The sequence below is a fragment of the Catharus ustulatus genome, chromosome 3 (assembly GCF_009819885.2).
Source record: "Catharus ustulatus isolate bCatUst1 chromosome 3, bCatUst1.pri.v2, whole genome shotgun sequence".
Taxonomy (NCBI): domain Eukaryota; kingdom Metazoa; phylum Chordata; class Aves; order Passeriformes; family Turdidae; genus Catharus; species Catharus ustulatus.
In genome coordinates this window covers 37539287-37559931 of record NC_046223.1, presented here as the reverse complement: position 1 = coordinate 37559931, position 20645 = coordinate 37539287, and the positions used below count along the sequence as shown (strand labels likewise).

The window sequence follows — 20645 nt, the reverse complement described above, 5'->3', positions numbered from 1 at the left end:
TCTAGAAGTATCTGTGGGATCCAGTGCAAACTTGAATATGAACAATCTGATCTCTGTGCTTGGTAGTGCTGCTGACCCCTGATGTGACTGTGGGGTTAAGCTACTTAGCTACATACCCAAGTTACACACACGCAAACACCGCCTGTCCACTCTTCATATGTTTTGTTTATTAAGATTAATTATGAGCTGGATTGAATTGCCTATGTGTATAAACTAAAAATAGAGCCACACAATATTTACAGGGAATATTGTAACCTAAACATGTGTTAAGGATATGGGCATGAATATGATGTGCTTTTTCCAAATTGAATTCAGGTTTCTGATTCATGGATAAAGGTAACCAACATGGCTGTTGAAATTTCAGTCTCCAGAGAGAAATATCATTGTTTGTTGTTCAGAAAAATGTGGCAAATCAACAAAATGGATTCAGCAATTTACTTGTGTTTTCCTAATCTTGGAAGAGAATAATTTATGAAGAAATGAAAATTCATTTTTAAAGCCCCTGACTGTGGCTCTGGGTTAAGGATTGCAGAATTTTAGGCCAGCTTACATAGTGCCGTATAAAATCATATATAAAACCTTAAAACAGTAATAAAATACATGTTTTTCAAGTTAGTACAGCAGAATACATCTAATGCAACACTTTTAAGTGCTGTGAGGGGTTCATACAAAAGCACTGCTAGAATAGGTGTTGATTTCAATTCCGACAGTGTATGGGTGTTGGCAGTTTCAAGCACAACAGTGTTCCTGGTGCCTTCACCATGAATCCCTGAGCAAGAATTACCAGTGGACACTGGCAAAAAGACCATAACTGAGTGTGTGATCCCAAGTCATTTGACATCTCTTTTGTTTTAGAAGTGTTTTTCTTACTGAAGAGTAGTTTCACGTGACTTGTCCTGTGACATTTTGGTGCTATTGAAAGCATGGCAACACAGCCTCTGAACATCAGTGAGTCCTAGGCTTCGTGCCAGGATGAGATTTTTAAAAGTACCTGCATGACCTTGTGTGATGTTTGCTTCTGTACATCCTAGTACTCAATCCAGCTTGTTCAGCAGTGCACTGCTTTCATGCCCTTTTACAGCCAGTCCTACATGTCGGAACAGGCTGATTCAGGAAATGAGAAGCCAAGTATTTTCAGCTGTCATGGGAGAAATTCAGAACAATAGATCAAGAGGGGAAAAAGCCCCCAAACTACTGGACCTGGACCTGTATGATCATTTGAGCAATAGTTCTAATTAGTTGTCCACCATACATGATTTCTCTAAAAGTCATTAGTTTATTTTCTCTAGAGGGGGAGTTTTGTGATTACTCTAGCCTATTGCTCACCATGGAATTTTTCTTCCCTCCCAACTTATTTCCTAATCTGAAAAAATGGGGCTGACAAGGCTTCTTTCAGCCATGAGGATGGTTTGCAATAAAACATGTAAGAAAAACACACGGAGAACACACAGAGCAATAAGTGATAAAATAGCCTTCAATTTTTAGCTTCTTGTATTCTTTCGATCAGCCCTCAAAATGCTGTGAGGGAAGACAAAGCCTTGGGAAGCATTTATGGTTTGGAGTGTGCGGAAAGGCGGTGCAGCTGGGTCTGCAGGCACGCAGCTGTACTCTGGCACTGAAGTGTGTGAGCAGTGCCCCGGCCGGTGAGCAGCACCAGCCCGGCAGGAGGGGCAGCGCACCTGGCTGGGCAGCGAGGACAGCGGGCCCTGACGGGGTTCAGGTGCGCCTGGCAGTGAGGACTCGGCCCGTTTGGAGCCTGTGGCAGTACCCAGGAGTCTTTCGGGGTGTGCACTGCTGCCTCGGGAGCTGTGTGCTGCGGGAGCTGCAGGAGGGCGGCTGGGCCCCTGGGGGCTGCTGGGCTGGCGGCGAAGGAGGGGTGAGTACGTGCTCTGTGGGGTATCCAGCTTCACCCTGCTGCGTCTGTGTCAGGAGCGTGTGCGGGTGGGCACTGTCGCCGTGCGTGTTTCACAAGCCTGCGTCTCTGCTGTGGCACAGGCCAGCGTGAAGTTAAAAGAGGAAATCTGGAAGCAGTCCCTTGGCGAGCTGACCGAAGGTGAACAGGATTTGGTAACTCCTATGGGAAGACGTGTTAAGTCTTGAGCCTGTAATTACCTACATGCAAGGCTTTCTGCTGTGTGGGGCTTTGTCTCCCCTCAGGCCTGCCATGGCACCTGAGGGGAGGCTCCCGGGCTCTGTCACTGCCCTGTGCTGTGGGGCACTGCTGCATGGGGCAAGTGACAGTGAAGCTAAAATGGTCACTTCCTGCTTTCCTTGTTTCAAAAGATGTGTTTGTTCATGTTCACTAGCTGAAATTTATATGGAAAAATACAAGGCAGAAAAGACAGCTCAAATGCATTGCCTATGAGCTGCCGTTCTCCTGTGGTAAGAGCTTGTTACTGTTAAATGTGCAACACCAGTGTGAAAACATTGCTGTAGCTCGGGTTTGTGGGGTAGGATGTATTTTAATGCCAGTAGTTTATTCGATTTCTTCCATAAGTGGTTACAGGACTCGGTTAAAATCCCCCCGACGGCCTTGCAGGCAGCCTGTGGTGGGTGTGAGGCCGCTGCTGCCAGCGAGCAGGGCTCCGTCTGCAGCGCTCTGCAAAGCTAATGTTTAGTGTGTCCACAGTGGCACCGACTGAGGGTAAACAGACTGACTGGCTTCACCTGCATTGCAGCCTCCTGATTTCTGTGTTGCACTGGATTTACTCTGGCAGGATTACTATGGGTCCTGTCTGGTTTTGAATGCAGAATTGTAATTGCATGAGCAGAATTTGTATGGAGAGCACAGCTTTTGTGTTTGGGTGTATACAAAAATATTTGTGTGGATAGAGATATCCATAAGTTTTGTAGAGGAGCTAAAGTAGATATAACTTGCTGTGTCTTGCAGTTTCGATAAGGAACTTGATTAGTTTGTGAACTTTTTGAAATTTCTATCCATGTGTGAAGTGAAAACTTGAGAAAGACTGCCTGCACATCCTTCTGTATCATGACTTCTAAATGCAGAGTTAATACATGAAAGGGAATTGCCACAGTACAGAGTTGGACCCCCCTCGGAGAGGAAAACAGGAAAAATATCTGTTGAACACAGGATACCTTGTGTGCCAGAGAGGAAATGTTAGATGATAACTCTCTAATGGAAGTCTCTTATGTGTTCAGTTTAGGGCCGGCAGATGGTAAAGAAAAAGGTAAAATATGTAAATTATTGTTTTAGCTTCCTTTGCCTTGCTGTAAAATAATGTATTGGCTTCCTTTGCCTTGCCTTCTCCAACTGTGAGCTTGTAAACTCCATGAAGGGGTTACTGAGTCAGTAGGAATCAACACATAGTCCATCAACCCTTTCTCTATCATCTGGATAATGGTTCTCTGAACATATCTGCTTCCAGGGAGTCTGTGGCTGAAGGGGAGCATGTGGAGGAGAGGAGAGCTTTATGTGTTGAAGTGGGGTTTTGTGTTTTGAGGGTGCTTTTTTTGTAAGTAAGGATTATGGTTTGCAGAGAAATGCTCAAGGAAGATTGTTTAATACCCATCTGTGGTATGTTTGACTTTCTTTGGTTTCGTGGACTCAGTACTTGTTCACCAAAAAGTGAAGTAAATCCTATGAGAGTGGGGGGAGAGAGAAATTTCAGACAAGGCTGAAGCTTAGCTCTTAAGTATGTGGAGACTGAAGTGCATCCCTGAGCGGCTCCTGCTGAGATGCTAATAACTAGTCTGCTCACCCCCATTACACTGAATATCTTCCAGTTTTCTTGCCAAGATGAGTGGTTTTTTCAGTCATATTCCAAGTAAGGAGAAGTCAAAATGTAACCTTAAACCAGCAAGCTTTAGAGGCAGCTTTGCAGGGGCTGTCAAGTGCTTTTTCTGCCAAGTGTATGGGCAGAACTTTCAGCAGGAACCACAGGCCTGTCGGTGGGTTTGACCTGAGACAGCTGGGGCCCTGTGGCCAGAAGGGAAAGTGTCTGTGAAAATGAAGTCTGCAGCAGAGCTGTGTACATCTTCAGGACTTCAGATTCCATGGGTTTTGAAAATTCTGGTTTATGATGTTGATTTTTCTGTGACTCCTCCTCTCTGGAGCTGGCTTTGATTTTTATTCTGATTTTTCTGTCGCTTGGCAGTCAGAGGAATTTGGAATCTTAGTTCAACATTTTATTTCTGTACTGGTATCTTCATTACTATCTACAGCCTCCAGTGTATTTAATGCTTAGTGCATGCAGTGTGTACAACTGAGGGGGGTAATCTGTGTTTATTGAGTTACTCAGACTTTTAATTACCTGTTTAATTACTTACCTGTTTTTTCAGATAGGGTCCCTTCTCATCTCTAGGGTCAGCTTTTGCAACTTAGTGGAGAATCTCTTATTCCAGAATCTCATAAAAGCAACAAAAATATTTTTTTGCACATAGATGTGGGAACTTGCACTCAGTCGCTCAATATAATGAAAATGAAATACAGGTGATGTGGAAACTTGGGTAAAAAGCAACCCAATTGCTCAAGTCTGCATTTTTTTTTTCCGACGACATAACAGATTTTCCAGTTGTTATTGACAGTTTTCAGAAGGATATATCTCATGCTCAGGCAGGTTGAGTAGTTCTTGATATTGCAGGCATCGAGGCAGCCTTAGACTCATGGTCTTTCAGCGCAGAGGGAACTTGCTGTTAGATTTTTCACTTTACAAGACTGCAGTTTCTAATCTGTTGTAAGCTTAAGGGATGGGAGGAGCCAACAGATTTTCTGGTGTAAGAAAGAAAACAGTTTTCAGCACAATATTATCATAGTGATAATACAGTAAGAATTTAAGAAAAATCATATTAATACCAGAATGAATGTGTTAACTTTGAGTTATATTTTACTTATTAATGATTGCCTTTTTTCCCCTCGTGAAAGTAACTTTAAAGTTTCCTTGAAATTAATTTGCAAGGAGGCGTGTCTATCAATTAAATTTTTAAAGAAATATCTAAATGCACCATGACTATGCTTCCATTGAACTGAGATGACATGGCAGCCCATAGTTGTGTCCTAATGAGCAGATGGCCCTGCAAGGACACGTGGGGGAAACAGTGTTGCTGGGCAGCCGCTGAGTCACCGGCCCTGTGATTCCCTCTCTGACAATGTGCTGCTTCTCAGAAGTCACATCCATTGTTTCAGTTGTTCTCGTTAGTCACATTCAAGACTGTGCTGCAGACATTAAAAAGGAAAGGAAGGAGAAATCCTGACAAGATTTTTTGCTTTGAGTCTCGTGTGTTCCCAGCTGGGACAGCGGGACAGGCTCAGCCTCTCAGTGCCGGGCTGCAGTTGCTGAGGTGCCTGGGGCACTGTGCGTGTTCCAGGAACACAGCGTTTTGTTGATTCCACAATTAAATGCTATGGGATTTTAATTTGCTCCTTACTCATTTTTCATTTCCTTAATTTTTGGCATTCAGATGCAGTTTTGTTGAAAAGATTGCCCGGGGTCATGAACACTTTCTTGGAGCTGAAAGTGTGATTAGGAAAGCACTTCCCTAGGATCTCCTCATTACAGCCATCCCTTTCCCTAGGGGAGGGCTGGGCTTACTATGAGGGCTATAGCTTGAAATGCACACATAAGTTTTGTGATTACAGGAAGCCCCAGAGAGAGGTTTGGTGAGGGGCTTGGCTGCGTTGATGTGGCTGGTGTTACACTTAGCTCTTCTGTTTCATTGAGGACTGAAATTCATGAGCCTGCTTGGGATCCCATACCATGCAAGGAACAGAAAGAATTAAGGCATCTCACAGTGCAGCAGCATGGTGTTTTTCCCCCTCAAATGCCTGACACAGCATCCTGTTATGTGTTCTCAGTGCATACTCTAAAACTGGTAAGGAACCCCCTTATTGGACAAACTGATGTATCCGCCCTTTGGGAATGAAGAGGCTTTTGTGCCCCTAAATCCCATGATTGCCCTTGCCTGTGGTGTGTAAGTGCTACCCTGAGTTTGTTTTATACTTGCATTTTGTCAGGTGTTACCACTGGTGTATAATTTAAGGGATTATATTTAACTGTTGGTGACTCTGGGTTGGTCCCAAACAAGGTGGTCTACTAAAATCACCTTGTGTTTGGGAATTGGCCCCAGCCTTATTTACTAATTCCTGAAATGGAAGGGAGAAACAATTCTAGTGTGCATCTGTGTGGAAGATGTTTGGACATAAAACTTTTTTCTGGGATAACTCCTTATTCAGTGATTAATTATTGTAAGGGCTATGAAAAAAATTTGTTTTCCTCCTGCAACAGTATGAAACTCAGCTGCAGTACTTATATCTCCTTACATGAAAGCTTTCACAGAAAGATCATGGGCAGGCTGTTGTCCTCCTTTTATGTGGGAGTTGGGTGTCTAAAGGACTTCTAGGGCATATTATCTTGAAAGCTTGAGAACTCCACCCTGAGGTGAAGCAGAAATATATTGGAATCATCTGGTATTTATTGTGGTTAGACATAACCAGAAGTTTTGTCCTGCTAATGTAATCCATCTTCTGTTACTGTAAGGACCATTGAATTTCCTCGGTAACAAACACCCTTCCTCTACTCCCAGAAAGCTTTGGCTTACTCACAACATCCAGAACCAAGGAAACTTCAGATGACCCAGCTCTGTAGTATCAAAATCTCTATCCTTCCAACTAGGAGTGATGTATGAAACAAAACATAAATCTGGCCTTTTATTTCTCCAAAGGGAAAAATGTATTGAAGAGTATGGTGATCTCATTATTCCTATTGTTTTTTCATTGAGAAGTAATAATAAAGCTTGTGCTACCAGAACGAGTTCTGTCAGAAGAGATGGGCATCCCAGCTGTGAACTAGGACATGGAAGAATGTTTAAGGTTTTTGTCCTAGCCATCTTATATGGACAAACTCTGCTACTCCTTGGAATGTTCTTATTAATAACTAAAACACATACTGGTTCTTTAATTTAACGTGGATTAAGCTCTCAGTTTTCATCTTGCTGGCCAGACTAAAGAGCAGGGAGATTTCTGGCTGCAGGTAAAGATTGCCCTTTGCTAGGAGAGGCTGAGGTCTCTTTTGAAGGGGACCATATTGCTGTAATTGCCTTTTGCTCTTCCCTGTGCCTTGCAGACCAAGATACAAGGCGCAGATCAGTGAACTCCAACCCCAGCTTTGCTTTTAACAGCAGAATTTCTTCTGCTGATCATAACTCAATTTTTCCCTCAACAGGGATAACTGTGTATGGAAACCTCTAATGCTGGATTTCTTGAAGCCGAAAGCCCCAACATGATTACAGGGTTGTTGCTTTGCACCTGGCTGTGTATTTCTGCTCTGAAAAAAAGAGCCCGTAGGCTCTAATGCTGTGGGTAGCCCAGCATGAGGGAGATGTTTCAGCTAAGCCTTGGTCCTTGATTATCATGGATAAGATACATCACTGTATGCCCAGGTGCACCAGACTTGGAGCCAAAGATGGAGTGTGAGGCCTCTCTTCCTGGAGCATGTGCCCATATCATTTCCAGCAAAGGTCTTGCTCCCTCTTGTGTAGTCTCTGTGTCTGTCTTTCCACGTTTGAGCGCTTCCCTGGGGTTCAGGTGGGCAGGATTCAGGCTATCTGCTGAAGGTGTTGTCCTAAGATAAATGGATCTGTTGGTTTTGCATATACAAATTTCTCAACAGATTCACAGCCACAGATGTAGGATACCAGGTTCGCGGTCCCAGCTTTTCTAGAAGTTTACCCTGTAGATACAAATGCTGAAGGAGCTGAGTCTGGTGTCACTGCAGCCAAGTGGCCCATCTGCTGTCTCGTGGTTTTTCTGTCAGTGCAGGATAGCTCTACAGATAGCACAGACAATTCATCACAGGTATTGAGAGCAACACAGGGACATCTGGATGGCATTCTAGGTACTATGCTACCTGTGAAACTGCATTTTATGTTGTCATGGTCAAGGCTGGACAATTAGAAAGAGACAAATTTGCTAACTAGGATGCAAATTGAAGTTTTCTAGGCATTTAAACAGTTTACAGGATACTCCATTTTAATTGATGTAAACCCTTCCAGCAAGGAGGCAGAAGGGGATTTACCAAGCTTGGAAATAATTAAAATCATGCTGAAATTTTCCTAACAGGTACTAAATGTGACATAGTGTGTGGTCTCTCTGACAGGGTTGCCTTTCCTATAAATGGAAAAGTGCAACATCAGATGTTTCAATGCATGCACATAGATAAACAGTTCTTTTATGACATATTAAGAACAGTTTGGTTTATGGCTTTTTAGATGTATCTTAAAATCTTGTTTTATAATGACTTTAGCAGAGCTGTCCAATTTCCAAGATGTGCTTCTAAAGCAGGATGAGGTTTGTACCTGGTTTTTATTAACTATATTACCAGCTAAAAATAAACCAAGTTGCAGACAGCTGACAGCAATGTGGACCCTCAATGTGTTTCATTAAAAATAATAATAATTCTTGGGGACATGGAGGCAGAAATCAAGCTCTTTTTGTGTCCTGTAAACTGTTTTGCTTGTCTGGGGGAGGAAAGTAACCTGACAGTCTTTAAAATTTACTGATATTCATTAAGATCATTGGACTTTGAGTGGAGCTTTTGTTAATTATGAACTTTAACCCCATGTTTTAGTGTATTCCTGGAGAAAATATGTGGCCTTGTCATGCCTTGCAGGCTACTGGCAGAGAAGTTCTCTGGCAGTATGTATTAAAGGGTCCTGGGGTTGTCCATAGCTGAAAACTGTAAGTGCAGAATTACAGTTAGGGTGGTCTAATTTTTCTTTTCTCTTTTAAACCAGCGTAGGGATGTGATGTTTCTCTCTAATTTGTTGTTTACTCATGTCTGTGTGCCTTTGTGAAGAAGGCTGACTTAGGAGTTAAAGGAGTTAAAGTTTCAGTGGAGGAATTCATAGGACCTCTGCAGGAGTCCAAGCCTGTTACTGAGCACAGGTTGAGGGCCAGCACCTTGAAAGAAACAATATTAAATATATATATAGTCTGGCCAAAGCTAGACAAAGGGAAAGAAATATTCTAGAAAAATGTTGGGCTACTTTCCAGCCTTACTGTATAAGCTGTGCTGCTACTGAAATTCGTTTACCCAAGAGTCATATGTCACTGAAGCCTGTCTTTTCAAATAGTGCTGCTATTTAGCAATCAGAACTAAAAGGCAATAAACCACATGCATTTAAGCTGAAAACATGATGTACCTCCTAATAAATTTGGAGACCACTCATGTGGCACAGTTTAATCATGCTGGATTTGGTGAACATCTGTAAACACATGTTTTTGTGCTGGATAAAAGACTAAAAGTTTAAAGTAGAGTTTTGATACCTGTTTTTGATAACTGAATAGAATGTTTTTGGAGCCTGGGAAAGCATGCTGTCTGCAAGGGATTTTAACCAGTATCTGTGCAAGAATAAGAAAGGAAAGGAAAAAATTCCAACCCACAAACCAAACACTGGAAAGGAAAAGTTAGAGTTCTAATTTCTAGTTATTTTTGAAGTGTATTCAGTGGCATGATTTCCCCTGCCCAGATTTGCATTGGCTTAAATTTTAATTTGTTTTCTATCTTTAATTTTCATTATGCAGTCAATTTAAAAAAAAAAGAAGTCAGTAAAAATTAATGGTCAGATTAGGGTTTGGATAGGTTGTTTTTTTAAAAAAAAAAACAAAGGGGAAAGCTTAGAGTCTTTGATTACATGATGGCCATTACAATAAACACAGACTTCTACACTAAGAATCAGTGAGCAAACAGTTCACTACTGTTTATTATCCACATCTTAAATTGCATGGCTGCTTCACCTACTGCCATAGGTGAGTTTCCTGCCTGTAGTGCTTAATTGATACTACAAGTATCAAAGACACTGAAATGCTATTTAGAAGTTTAAAAGGATTAAAATCTTTTGGTGAGGGTCATTTTCAGCAGTTGGGCACACCTGTGTGCCCTCTTCCCAGTGGTTTGGGAGTGGTTCTTTGTTGGAACCTTCACTTGGGAAGCATCCTGGACCAACCCTGCTCCTGCAGGCACCTGGTTCCTGAAGTTAAGTGGGGAATTCCCCCCTTCTCTGTACTGGCCCACATTTTCAGGGAGAGCCAGGAGTACATGTGGTTCCTGTTAGTTCAGAAAACAGAAACATCTGGGCAAGATGTGAATGACTCTGGCAGTTCGTTCTGGACTGAGAGATCCCCTCTATTATGTGCTGAAGCAAATGTACATAAAATCACATAAATCCAGGTCAAAACAGCAAGAGATGGGCACTCATGCTGTCTTACATGACCTTTCTTTCTTCCTGGCTGTGGGGATGCCTTCTAAAGAAAGTGAAGGGAAGGATTTTCTCAAACAGTAGGACTGGGGAAGGATGCTGTGGAAGAACACTTCCTAGGGACAGCAGTGTGTTTCCCAGGGTGATGCCCATATGGGTTTAAGAAGAAAGGAAAGTGAACAGTGGTGAACATGTTTGCTATGTGTTTACTGTAAATATAAAAGCACTGTGGGTAGGTGTTATTAACATGAAGGTAGAACAACTGCACCAGCTCCAGGAGGTCCTGCTTCTTCAGGATGTCAGGTCAGATGACTCCCAGAGGCTCGTTCTCATCTCCACCAGTCTGTGATTCAGTCACATCATGTGGTTGGGTTAGACTGTGCAGCATGACCCAGCTGAAACAGTGTGGTTTATTTCCTCAATCCCTAGGGAAATGTGTCCCACCAGCATAAGAGTATGGGTTTTTCCCTAATCTAACTGCACCACCAATGGTGTTCTGTAGCTTAATATTTCTGTTTATAAGCAGAGCAAAACAAAACACACTTCTCTAGCATTTGGTGTGGAAGCAACAAGGGCAGGGCATGGCACTTCAATAACCTGAATGTGTTTGGTATGAGCAAGCTGGCTGTGCTCTCTTGCCTGGGGAGATAAAAGAGCAGATGGGATGAATTGCCCTTTGCAGGGGTGTGTGTGCCACAAACACATCAATCACAGCCTGTGGTCCCCAGGGTACCCTGGGGGGCTGTTGTATGTGGGTATGGGGCAAATTACCATTAGCAGCTGCTCACATTATCTTTCCTCACTTTCATTTTCTTCCATGGGATAAAACATTTCTTTCTATTCTCTTTGGCCTGTTATTTCTCCTTCTCTGATGTGTTCTCCTTTTTACTTCTCAACTGTCCCAGTTTTCCCTATACTTATTCCTCTGAACACAGAGAATCTTCTTTGCTGTTGGTCCTGAAGACCAACTGCTTCTATTAGCATATGATCAAGCTTTGCTGAATTTCCCCAGAAAGCCCACTGGGTCTGATGCAAAACTATCTGACATTGCATCTAGTTTCCTTGTGCCATGACTGTGCTGGTACCAACAGCTGTTGCAGAGATCCTGGACACCCCCTACATACAGTAGTGCTTGTTGCTCAGGCTCTGATGAGTCTTCTTCCTTATTGCTCTATTATTGGTATGGATTTCAGCAGCTCTGAACCAAGTTTTGCAGAAGCCAGCAAGTTTCCATTGGTTTCATAAGGACTGTAATGGTAGACTTGACTGGTATAAGCATATCCTGTATCAACTCTGCTAGCTACTACTAACTCCTACTTGCTCCCCTGCTTTGTTATGTAGTGGGGTGGTCTGACAGCTACTGGATCTGCAAGAAATGTATGCTGAAGTCCAGGCTTCCTGTTTCGGGGGTTTGTGGGCTTTTTTGTTTCTTGTGGTATTTGTTTTGGTTTTTTAATACGTTATCTCAACCTGAATAAAGGATGTTAGTAAAATCCTGGGAGATGGGCTGTGTGTGTGTGCACATACACAGAGAAAGCAAGCATTAGATGACATTTGGCATTCCCAAACCATTGAAATCACTACAACCTGAGCAAGAAGACTTTTAAAGGAGGGCTCTTGCCTTGAATAAAGCTGCCTAGATTCCTTCTGCTTTTCTTCATGAAGAAAAAGCAACCTGTCTTTGTCTAGTATTGCTGTGGTGACCCAGTCACAGGCTGGTGAGGGAGGTACTCTTGGCTTTTACCTGGGACAGCTGCTCTGAATCAGCACTGTCCCACCGGCCAGCCCCTGCCAGGTACACACTGCATGGACAGTAGTGTCTCTGGACACTACAACTTAGCTGTTCATAAGAGGACTTTGTTAGTTGTCTTCAACTCCTGATTTCACCAACTCACCCTGAACTTAGATCCTGCCCCCATAGGGAGAAACTCCAGCTGAAAATGTCTCAAATCAGAAGGAAACTACTGCTTGTCAGTCTCTCCCACCCAGCTCTTGTTCCACTCCCTTGGGATTAGGGAAAATGTGGTCATTTCTAAGACAGCTCTGAAGTAAGCAGGCTTGTGTAGCAGACTGAGGAAAAGAAGACCAAGGGATGGGGGAGATGCTTCATCATGAAGAAATGTTTTACATTTGCAGTAACAGCCACCCTTCACCACAAGATTGCCTTCGTTTTGTGAGAGGTGGCTCTGCAAGGGCATGTCAAGGCCTGTTTGGCCCTGAGATTTCCATTCCTGGCACTCCTGACTATATACCCAGGCCAAAAGAGCATTAATTGGTCCCCAGTGTCAGGTTATATCGATGCCAGCACTATATATAGGAAGGGGAAAGAGAAAGGAAAACCAGTCTGTGGGCTCAAAAATAGGGGAGGGGAGGTGGAAGTAAAATGAAGTGTCAGAGGGAAGGACATAGCAGAGGAGATTGTACAGGCTGAGGAGAGATTAACAGGTATTAGAAAAAGCAGAAGACATGGGAGAGTTCAGATCAATGCTGGGGTGAGCAGCAGGGAATGTTCTTAGCAAGGAGCATTAGGAAGTTGAACACAGGTGGCAAGTTATGAAAGGCAGACAAACCTGAGAAACTGTAAGGGCAGCATGGAGGAAAAACCTTAAAATCCAGGAATGGGAAGAAGATGCAAAGTATGTGAACAAATATTTAAAATAATAATACTTTCCAAATCAGAAATAATAAATTTTGGTCTTGATGTTAGAAATTTGTACATAAACTAAGCAATAGTCGTGTAAGAATATTTTTATTTAGTATTTTGGTAACACAATGATACATCTCAAAATGACCATAGCATTTAGTTTGCTAAATGACTGCATACATTCTAAATAGGTGCTACTAAATTTGAGTAACTTCACAGATTACATGAGGCATTATGTGACCAACAGCTATAAAGTGTGTAACCCCTGACTGACATGAGCAGTGTGGATGGATTTTGCACTAGTAGCCAATGCAAAGTTAATGCTTTTGGAAGGGTAAAAAATTGCAAAAGACATTTTTCATTAAAATCTGAATTGGTGATCCTTGCATTAGAGTAGCTAGTCAGCTGTAGGTTACATACTTTATTTCTTTTAACAACAGCACTTAAAAAGGTACATGAAAAATTGTCTTGCTAACATTTGATCTAATGTAGATCTCCATATGAAAACGCTGAGTATCTTATAAAGCTTTTCACAGATATAGGCTAAGTTCTGGGATATCAAAAACTTGTACATAATTCAGAAAAACACCTGAGGTTATTCCATGTGTATGTAGCAGAAAGCTTTTTTCAGCTCTGATACAGATGACAGATGCCATATGAAGTCAGAGACTTTAAACATTATCACTGTGTGGGGTTATAGAGCAGTGTGTGTAGGTTTGATTCATGGTTTTAAAATCAGTAGCAAAGCTTGTACTTAAGATCAGGATTGTGTTGTTAACCCAACTCTTCCCAGGTCAGTAGGAGCTCTGTCCCTGCTGCCAGTGTGACTAGGACTGGCACAGTTCAAGTTACAGTGCAAATCCTTACTTGCTGAGGTCTCAGCAGAGCTACTCTGCTGTGCAGCACCGTACCGTTGTTTTTCTAATAATCGAATATTTTATCTGGTACTCGGCTGAGCACAGCAAGTCACATGAGGTACTCTCATGTGTGATGGATTTCACATGTCATGGAAGGCCATCTGCAGCTCCAAAGAAGTGCCCAAATCTTTTCAAATCAGGCATTTATGTAGGGCTGTTTGCTTTCTAGAGAAATATGCAGCTTTGTATATAGAAACATTAGCCGAGGTTCAATGCCATAAAGTTTCATGTGTGTTTCACTTTAAAATAATAGGTGTTTTAAAAAAAAATTAGGAATGTTGCCTCACAAATATTTTAAAAGTACTTTTTGTTCAGTTAACAGGTACTTTAGGACATGTAACTTACTTTTCCTTCTGAGACTTTGTTCCAAAACAAATTTTACTAAACGTACATATTTGATTTCCAGATATACTAAATAACTGAACTTAATAGCATGACTAGTGAGTAGGGGTATTATTTGCTGTATATTTGATCTATGCCTTACTTGAGCCTTGGGACATTAATGTTTTAATATAAACCCCTCCCCCCCAGTCTCACTTCTACCTACCTTGGCCAGTGTGGATTTTACTGGACTCACCTAAGTGCTTCAGGAAAACAGTATTAACTCCTTCCTAAAGAAACATAAAGTTCAGCTATACCTTTATAAATCCAATTCAAATACTTTGTTCGTGAACATGCTACTGAACAGATTAGCATATGATTTGTATCACCCTTGCCATCTAGTGACACAGAAATTCTGATCTTTCAGAACCTTATGGAAAGTTACTGTATTAGGACATTCTGTTCATTCTGTTGATTTTCATTAAATAAACATAAATTTTAGTTTCAAACATGCTTACAAGCAAGACTTTTATTTTTTTAGGCATTTATGTAAACATTTTGGAATGCTGAAGGCAAGATTTTACACTGCCATTTTACCAAAAATCATATGAACACTTATTGAGGCATTAACCTACATCCCAGCAGACACAACACCAGTGCTGCCATGAGCCTATGGCAGTTTCCAGCAGAGTAAATTCAGAAGCAGGCTGCAGTCTTCTGAGCAGCTGCTTTTGTTTTTTAACAAGAGATTTCACTTCTGAATGTGAAGTCACTGAAGGCAAACTTAGAGTTAAGGCATAACGCATGGAGACATGGAAAGGATTATAGAGACAGTGCCTGGAGATGCTCCAACTAGTCAGTAGATAAAAAGCACTTTCAGTGACAACTTCTGTGAACAAGCTAGAAAAGAAAAGGCTTACTTTCAAATTGCATATGTTTTAACATTTAATATATTGTTCCCCTGGCTCTCCTTCTAGAATTAAAAAGATGACTGAACCTTGTGCAACTTTTCTTCCTGCTTTTATAACGTGTAATATTGGCTATATAGCAAAAATATCACCAGAAGCTATGAGTTATATAAGTCTAAAAAGAGAAAGGGGGATTATCTGTAGATGCAAGGTTTATTGCTTAGGCATTTGCTGACAACTGACTTTCACTGGCTGCTTTCTCTGCTTGCAGTCTTTGGACAGCCTGATCGAGCAAATCCATTGTATCCCTAAGCGTAACATTCAAGGTGAACGGCTTAGGTTTAATGGTCAGCCCATAGGTAAAGTCCATTTTAGGGTCCTCATTTGGATTAGCAGTAAAATTGCACTGATGCACCAATATGGAGGTAAAGAGAAAGAGCTGCACCTTGGATAACTCCTCTCCAATACACCGACGCTTTCCCAACGAGAAAATCATCACACTGCTAGTAAGATCTTTATTGATGAACCCATTCTCATCCAGGAACCTTGTTGGATCAAAATCCTCCGGGTTGGACCATTTTGCTGGGTCATGATTCACTGACCACTGATTTACAAAGATGACAGTGTCCTTGGGAATGAGGTAGCCCATGATGAAGGTGTTGGTTGTGGTGGCGTGTGGGATAGTCACAGGCACAAAGCTGCTGAAACGCATGGATTCATAGAGGAAAGCCATGATGTAGGGCAGGTGAGGCTGATCTTCAACACACGGCAGACGATCTCTTCCAACAATCCTATCCACTTCTTCCTGCATTTTAGCCTGCACTTTTGGATACCTGTCATTTAAAGCAAGATGTGTGTGTACATAACATTTTCAAAGGATTTTTCTTACAAATAATCCTTGCTGTAAACGTTTTTCACAGAATCTCACCGTTATCCTAAATGATGCAGTGTGAGCAGAGTTTAAATATATTGCAGGAATGCACAGACCTCAGTTGAAAACTGAGAAAAAAACAAACTGCACATGCACTGGTGTAATTTTAGATTTGCTCAGTTTTTACTGTAATATCCCATGTAACTGACTCTCAACATAAAAAATAACAATAACTTAAAGTGTGCTGAAACTGAATATTCTGATCCAATTTTGAAAATTAATTCTAAAACTAGAATTACTTGTCTCTTCTAAGTAATGGATTTCCCATGGGAACAAAAATTTGATTTTCCAACTCTGTATGTGACTTTAAGAAGTTAGCATGGAGTTTGTTCTCACTAGACATACTTCATACCTTTGAAAGCCTGCAAGTTTCTAAACTAGAAAAAAAAAATCCCAGTTATTAAATTGCCAGAATGGCTTTATGAACATCCCATTTTAGTTTGAGAAGACATTTTCTAATTAATATCAAATTATGTTTTCCCTATAATGTATTTAAAGATTACTGTCTTGAAGTCTGGACAGTTTGGAAGGCTACACAGTAACCAAACAAGATCAAAATGTTAATACACCCTCTGCTTATCTGAAAGCACACATTCTGCCCAAGAGGCTCTATTTGCTTTAAGCATTCAAGTTTGCCTTCTGCATCCTTGCTTTTTCCTCCTGCAGCAGACTCACATGTCAAATGCTGGGCAAACACGAGAAATGGGGAGAAACCCAAAAGTTATGTGAGCACTGGGCATCACACCCTTAGCTGGAGTGCAGAATATTCGCCTGTTTTTCAAGAAGCGACAGAGTAGATAATATTTGCGTAAGCCTACAAATTATGCAGGCGATGAAAGAAAAAGCCAGGACAGACAAGAGAGTCAGTGTCATGGCACCTTCTCTTAAAGCAACTCCCGTCTCCGAGTTTCCCCGGCGGACGGGCCGGTGCCAGGGCAGCGCTCCCGCTGGCTGCCCAAGGGGTCTGCCTTGCCCAGTCACGCAATGGCAAGGAAGGCACACACAGCGGCAGCTCAGCATAATAGAGGGTTTGTAAAGCGGTGCACGAACTCTTTATCGTGCTTAAGCAGTTGTTATCCTGTTCCTATGATCTCCTTGATCTTGACCTGCTAAAATCTGTTACTTTCAGGTTTTACTCGGCTGCCTTTCTGCCAGCCTCTCCTTATGCACCCTAACCCGACCGCCTGAGTAGGGTGGGATTTCTTTTCTTTTATACTTCCTTTATCTCTTTCTGGCAGGTTTCCCAGAGCTTCCGTGTTAGTTAATCGGAGGCCGCCGAGGCACCCGGCGCTGCCCGGTCTCGCAAACCCGCGACCCGACGGCGGGTCTCTGCCGGGGCCGCGCCGGCTGTGCCCGGACCGGGAGCTCCATGCGCTGGCTCGGGCCGGCTGCTCCCGCGGCGGGACCGCTCCCAGCAGCGCCTTTGCCCATGCGGCGCAGTTTAAACGGGGCGGGCTCGCATGTTTCCCCCTACCCGGGCCGGAGGGGCTCCCCGGTGTGCTGCCGCCTCCCCGGGCACATACCTGATGAGGAAGATGAGGAGCCACTGCAGGGCGGTGGAGAGGGTGTCCTGGCTGGCGCCGAAGATGTCGGTGACGGTGGCGGGCACGTGCTCGAGCTGCAGCCGCGGCTGCTCCCGCTGCAGGCGGATGAAGGCGTCCATCATGTCGCGGGGGGCAGCCCCGGGGCGCAGGCTGCGCTGGTGCTGCAGGAACTTGCCGCGGACGAAGCCGTAGAAGTCGCGGTTGAGGTCGCGGAAGGCGCGGTAGGCGGCGCGGACGGGGCTGGGGAAGCGCTGGAGCCAGGGCAGCGCATCCACCAGGCTGCCGGCGCCCACCGCCCGCCCGAACTGCTCGTTGCGCCCCACGATGCGCAGGAACTCGCCGTCGCCGTGGCTGTAGCGGCGGCCGAAGCACAGGGCGCTCATCACGTTGGCCACGGCCACCACCAGGACGCGCGAGGGGTCGAGGAAGGCGCCGCCGGCGCTGCCGCGCACCAGCAGCGCCACCAGCGCCCGCGCCTCGCCCACCAGGTGCCGCTCGAGCAGGCGGCGGGTGGCCGGGCTGCCCGTGGAGAAGGCGCGCACCGTGGCGTGCGCCGCCCGCCGGTGCAGCTTCCAGAGCTCCGAGTATCCGCCGAAAGCCAGGCTGAGCCCGCCCGACACCAGCTGGAAGGACGGGAAGGGCGGGCGGCCGGCGAAGGCGGCCCCCTGGCGGACGAGGGCCTGCCGGATGGCGCGCTCCCCGTTCAGCACCACCACGGGCCAGCGCCCCAGGCGCAGCTGGAACACGGCGCCGTAGGTGCTGGCCAGCCGGGCGAAGGAGAGGTGCGGGGCGCTGCCCAGCTGCGCCGCGTTGCCGATCAGGGGCCAGGGGAAAGGGCCCGGCGGTGCCCGGCGCTGGCCCTGCCGCCGGCGCTGCTGATGCTGCAGGAGGAGCTTGCCCAGGTGGATGGCGGCGAGCAGGCAGAGGAGGAGCAGGAGGGAGCTTTGCAGCGGGGGGATGCCGCGCAGCGCTTCCCCGAGCCTCTCGAGGGCCATGCTGCAAGGGAAAGGGAAAGATCAGCGGGCAGCGTCCCCGTGGGGTGCGGGCACCTTCAGGTCCCGCGGGCAAGGGAAAGCCCGGACGGGGCGCGCTGGCGTGGCGGAGGGGAGCGCGGGCAGCCGTCCGAGCGCTCGGAGTCCTTGCTGTGGGCTCCTCGTGTGCCTAAAGCTGCCCGAATCCTGTGCCAAAAACAAGGGATAATCGATAATCAAGTGGCAAGCTCCTAATAAGAGATCGAAGTCGTATTTGGCGGGGGCTCCGGTAGGGAAAGTTCTCAGCGGGAGATCCAACAGGTCACGGCTGAGAGAGACACAGTGGGAAGCAGGAGGATGCTCTCTCCTGACGAGCCTTCGCAGATGCCGGCAGTTGACGTGCGCTGGAGACAGGTTAATTCTGGCGCTGCACATCCCTGCCCCCGGCGAAAAATCCCCTGCGAGAAACGGGTTACCCGCCCCACTGTCGGAATTTCCCGCTGCTCCGGAGAAACCTCCGCACGCGGCCACGGAACCCCCTTCGTCCTGAGCCCTTCCCTCCTCCCCGCACCTTCGGGCCCGTCGCGGCATCGCAGGCTGGCGGTGTGCCGCCCTGCGATGGGCTGAGGGGATGCCTAAGGACTCTGCGTGGCAGTGCTGACTGGTCCCGCTTCCCATCCCCTTGCCCGGGGACCGCCCGCTCCCACCATTTGCTCCAGCATTTCAGAAGCAGGGAGGAGATGAAGGGGTGAAATAAGCGGCGGGCTCCTGTAGCAGAACTGACCTGTTGCACTCTGCTTCCATCCGAGACCTTGGGGAGGATGCAGAGGAGCTGTGCAGCCGGCGGCAGCTGTAATGGACAGCCGCGGCTCCGAGGAGAGCGGCGACGGCGGCGTTCAGATCCAAGCCTTTGGGAAACTCATTAGGAATCCCAGTACCTGTCACCCGGAGTTTGGCAGGTCATGTGCACGCAAATGCCAGTTGCACCCGATCCCAGCGCAGTTATCACCTTCCCAGCTCTTTAACCACTTCGGAGCTCGCCCGAAGGCAGCCACCTGCCCCGAGCAGCCCCGCGGACCGGGAGCGAGCGGCTGCTGCGCCCCCTCCCTCTCTCTCTCCCTCCCACCCGCCTGCTGGGCTGCGGGGACGGGATAGGGCCAGCCCAGCCCGCTGCAGGGAGCGAAGGCGAGCGGCTCAGAGGGCGCGGAGAGGACGGCCCGCTGCTGTAAGGTTCAGCCGGAACCGGAGCCGGCACCTCTGGGCGCCTGGCACCTCTGGGCGCCTGGCATTGCCACTCCCGGCTTTAAACCCGCCGGCATCCGCGGTGCGCGGCGCGGTGCGGGCGGGATGCGGACGGCCCCGCTGGCAAATCGCCGCTGCCTGGCCCGTCCCCTGGCTTCAAGGGTCGCAGTTATTTGCCAGCTGCCCTTGGGCCTTCGCCAAGCGGAGCGACTGAGACGCAGATGCTTTTATGGCCGGGGCCAAAAGTTTTAGCGGAGGAGGTGCCGGGAGGGGAGCGGGGTGGCGGGCGGACTCGCAGCTCTCGCTGTCGGGAGGCGAAGTCTCGCCTGCATCTTAGGGGCTGAGGAAGCCGAAGAGCTTCCCCTCCTCCGCCTGTCGCCTCCCCGTTGCGTGCGGAGTTAGCATTGCGTGAGCCGGGGCTGGAAAGCCTCCAGCCATCTCCTCCCCGGGCCCCTACCCCTCCTCGCAATACCTGACACCAGCTCCGGGGAGAATGAGGCTGGGAAGCGCCGGGCAGCTCGCGCCCGGCCGGCTCCGGTGCCCTCCGGCCTCGCCTCCGCCCTGCGCTCGCTTCTTTCCCGCTACGGCGCCTTTTTACTCTTAAATCTGGCGCCTCCGCCCGCACTGGGAGAGCTGGTGAGACGCGTGTGGGTACGGCGCTCCAAGCCCCCCCGGGCTTTCCGGCGCCCCGGGGGAACCAGTACTGCAAAACCCTCAGATATGGAGGAAATCGTTCCCCAAGAAAACAGAATGCCTTTGCTTTGTTCTTGTCATTTTTGCAGTAACAAGAAAAATATGAAAATCCAGAATTTATTTCAGATTCTTTACAGTCACGTCATGAGAAGAAAATACGATATTTTGGTAGCATTTAGGGATTAGACAAAATTAGATGCTGGGAGTCAGCCCAGCTCAGGATGTGCACCCGGTCCTGGCCAGGCTGCTACTGCTTCTGTCT

General features: G+C 46.2%; 2 protein-coding genes across 3 annotated transcripts in view; one reads left to right on the top strand and one right to left on the bottom strand.

Moving 5' to 3' along the window:
• RMDN2 (regulator of microtubule dynamics 2) overlaps positions 1 to 20645 on the top strand; it is a 179558-nt gene that overhangs the window by 89966 nt on the left and 68947 nt on the right. The window lies entirely within an intron of this gene.
• On the bottom strand, positions 12948 to 19667 carry LOC116993392 (cytochrome P450 1B1). 2 transcript variants are annotated; one of them, XM_033053831.1, is made up of 3 exons: positions 19233 to 19667; positions 17457 to 18473; positions 12948 to 15835 (listed from the first exon to the last, which is right to left on the bottom strand). In XM_033053831.1, exons 1-3 carry the CDS (start codon positions 19250 to 19252, stop codon positions 15223 to 15225), a joined length of 1650 nt encoding a protein of 549 aa, XP_032909722.1. In that variant the 5' UTR covers positions 19253 to 19667; the 3' UTR covers positions 12948 to 15222. The 2 variants fall into 2 exon arrangements, with proteins under 2 accessions (XP_032909722.1, XP_032909723.1); XM_033053832.2 differs by having other exon boundaries at positions 17457 to 18655; positions 19233 to 19264.

Excerpts from the sequence above, each read along its gene's own strand:
- LOC116993392 (XM_033053831.1), bottom strand. The coding sequence starts at position 19,252 with ATGGAAGCAGAGTGCAACAG. Across the intron at positions 18,474-19,232 it reads ATGGAAGCAGAGTGCAACAG|CATGGCCCTCGAGAGGCTCG; the intron begins GTCAGTTCTGCT and ends TTTCCCTTGCAG. Across the intron at positions 15,836-17,456 it reads CTCCTCATCTTCCTCATCAG|GTATCCAAAAGTGCAGGCTA; the intron begins GTATGTGCCCGG and ends TTTAAATGACAG.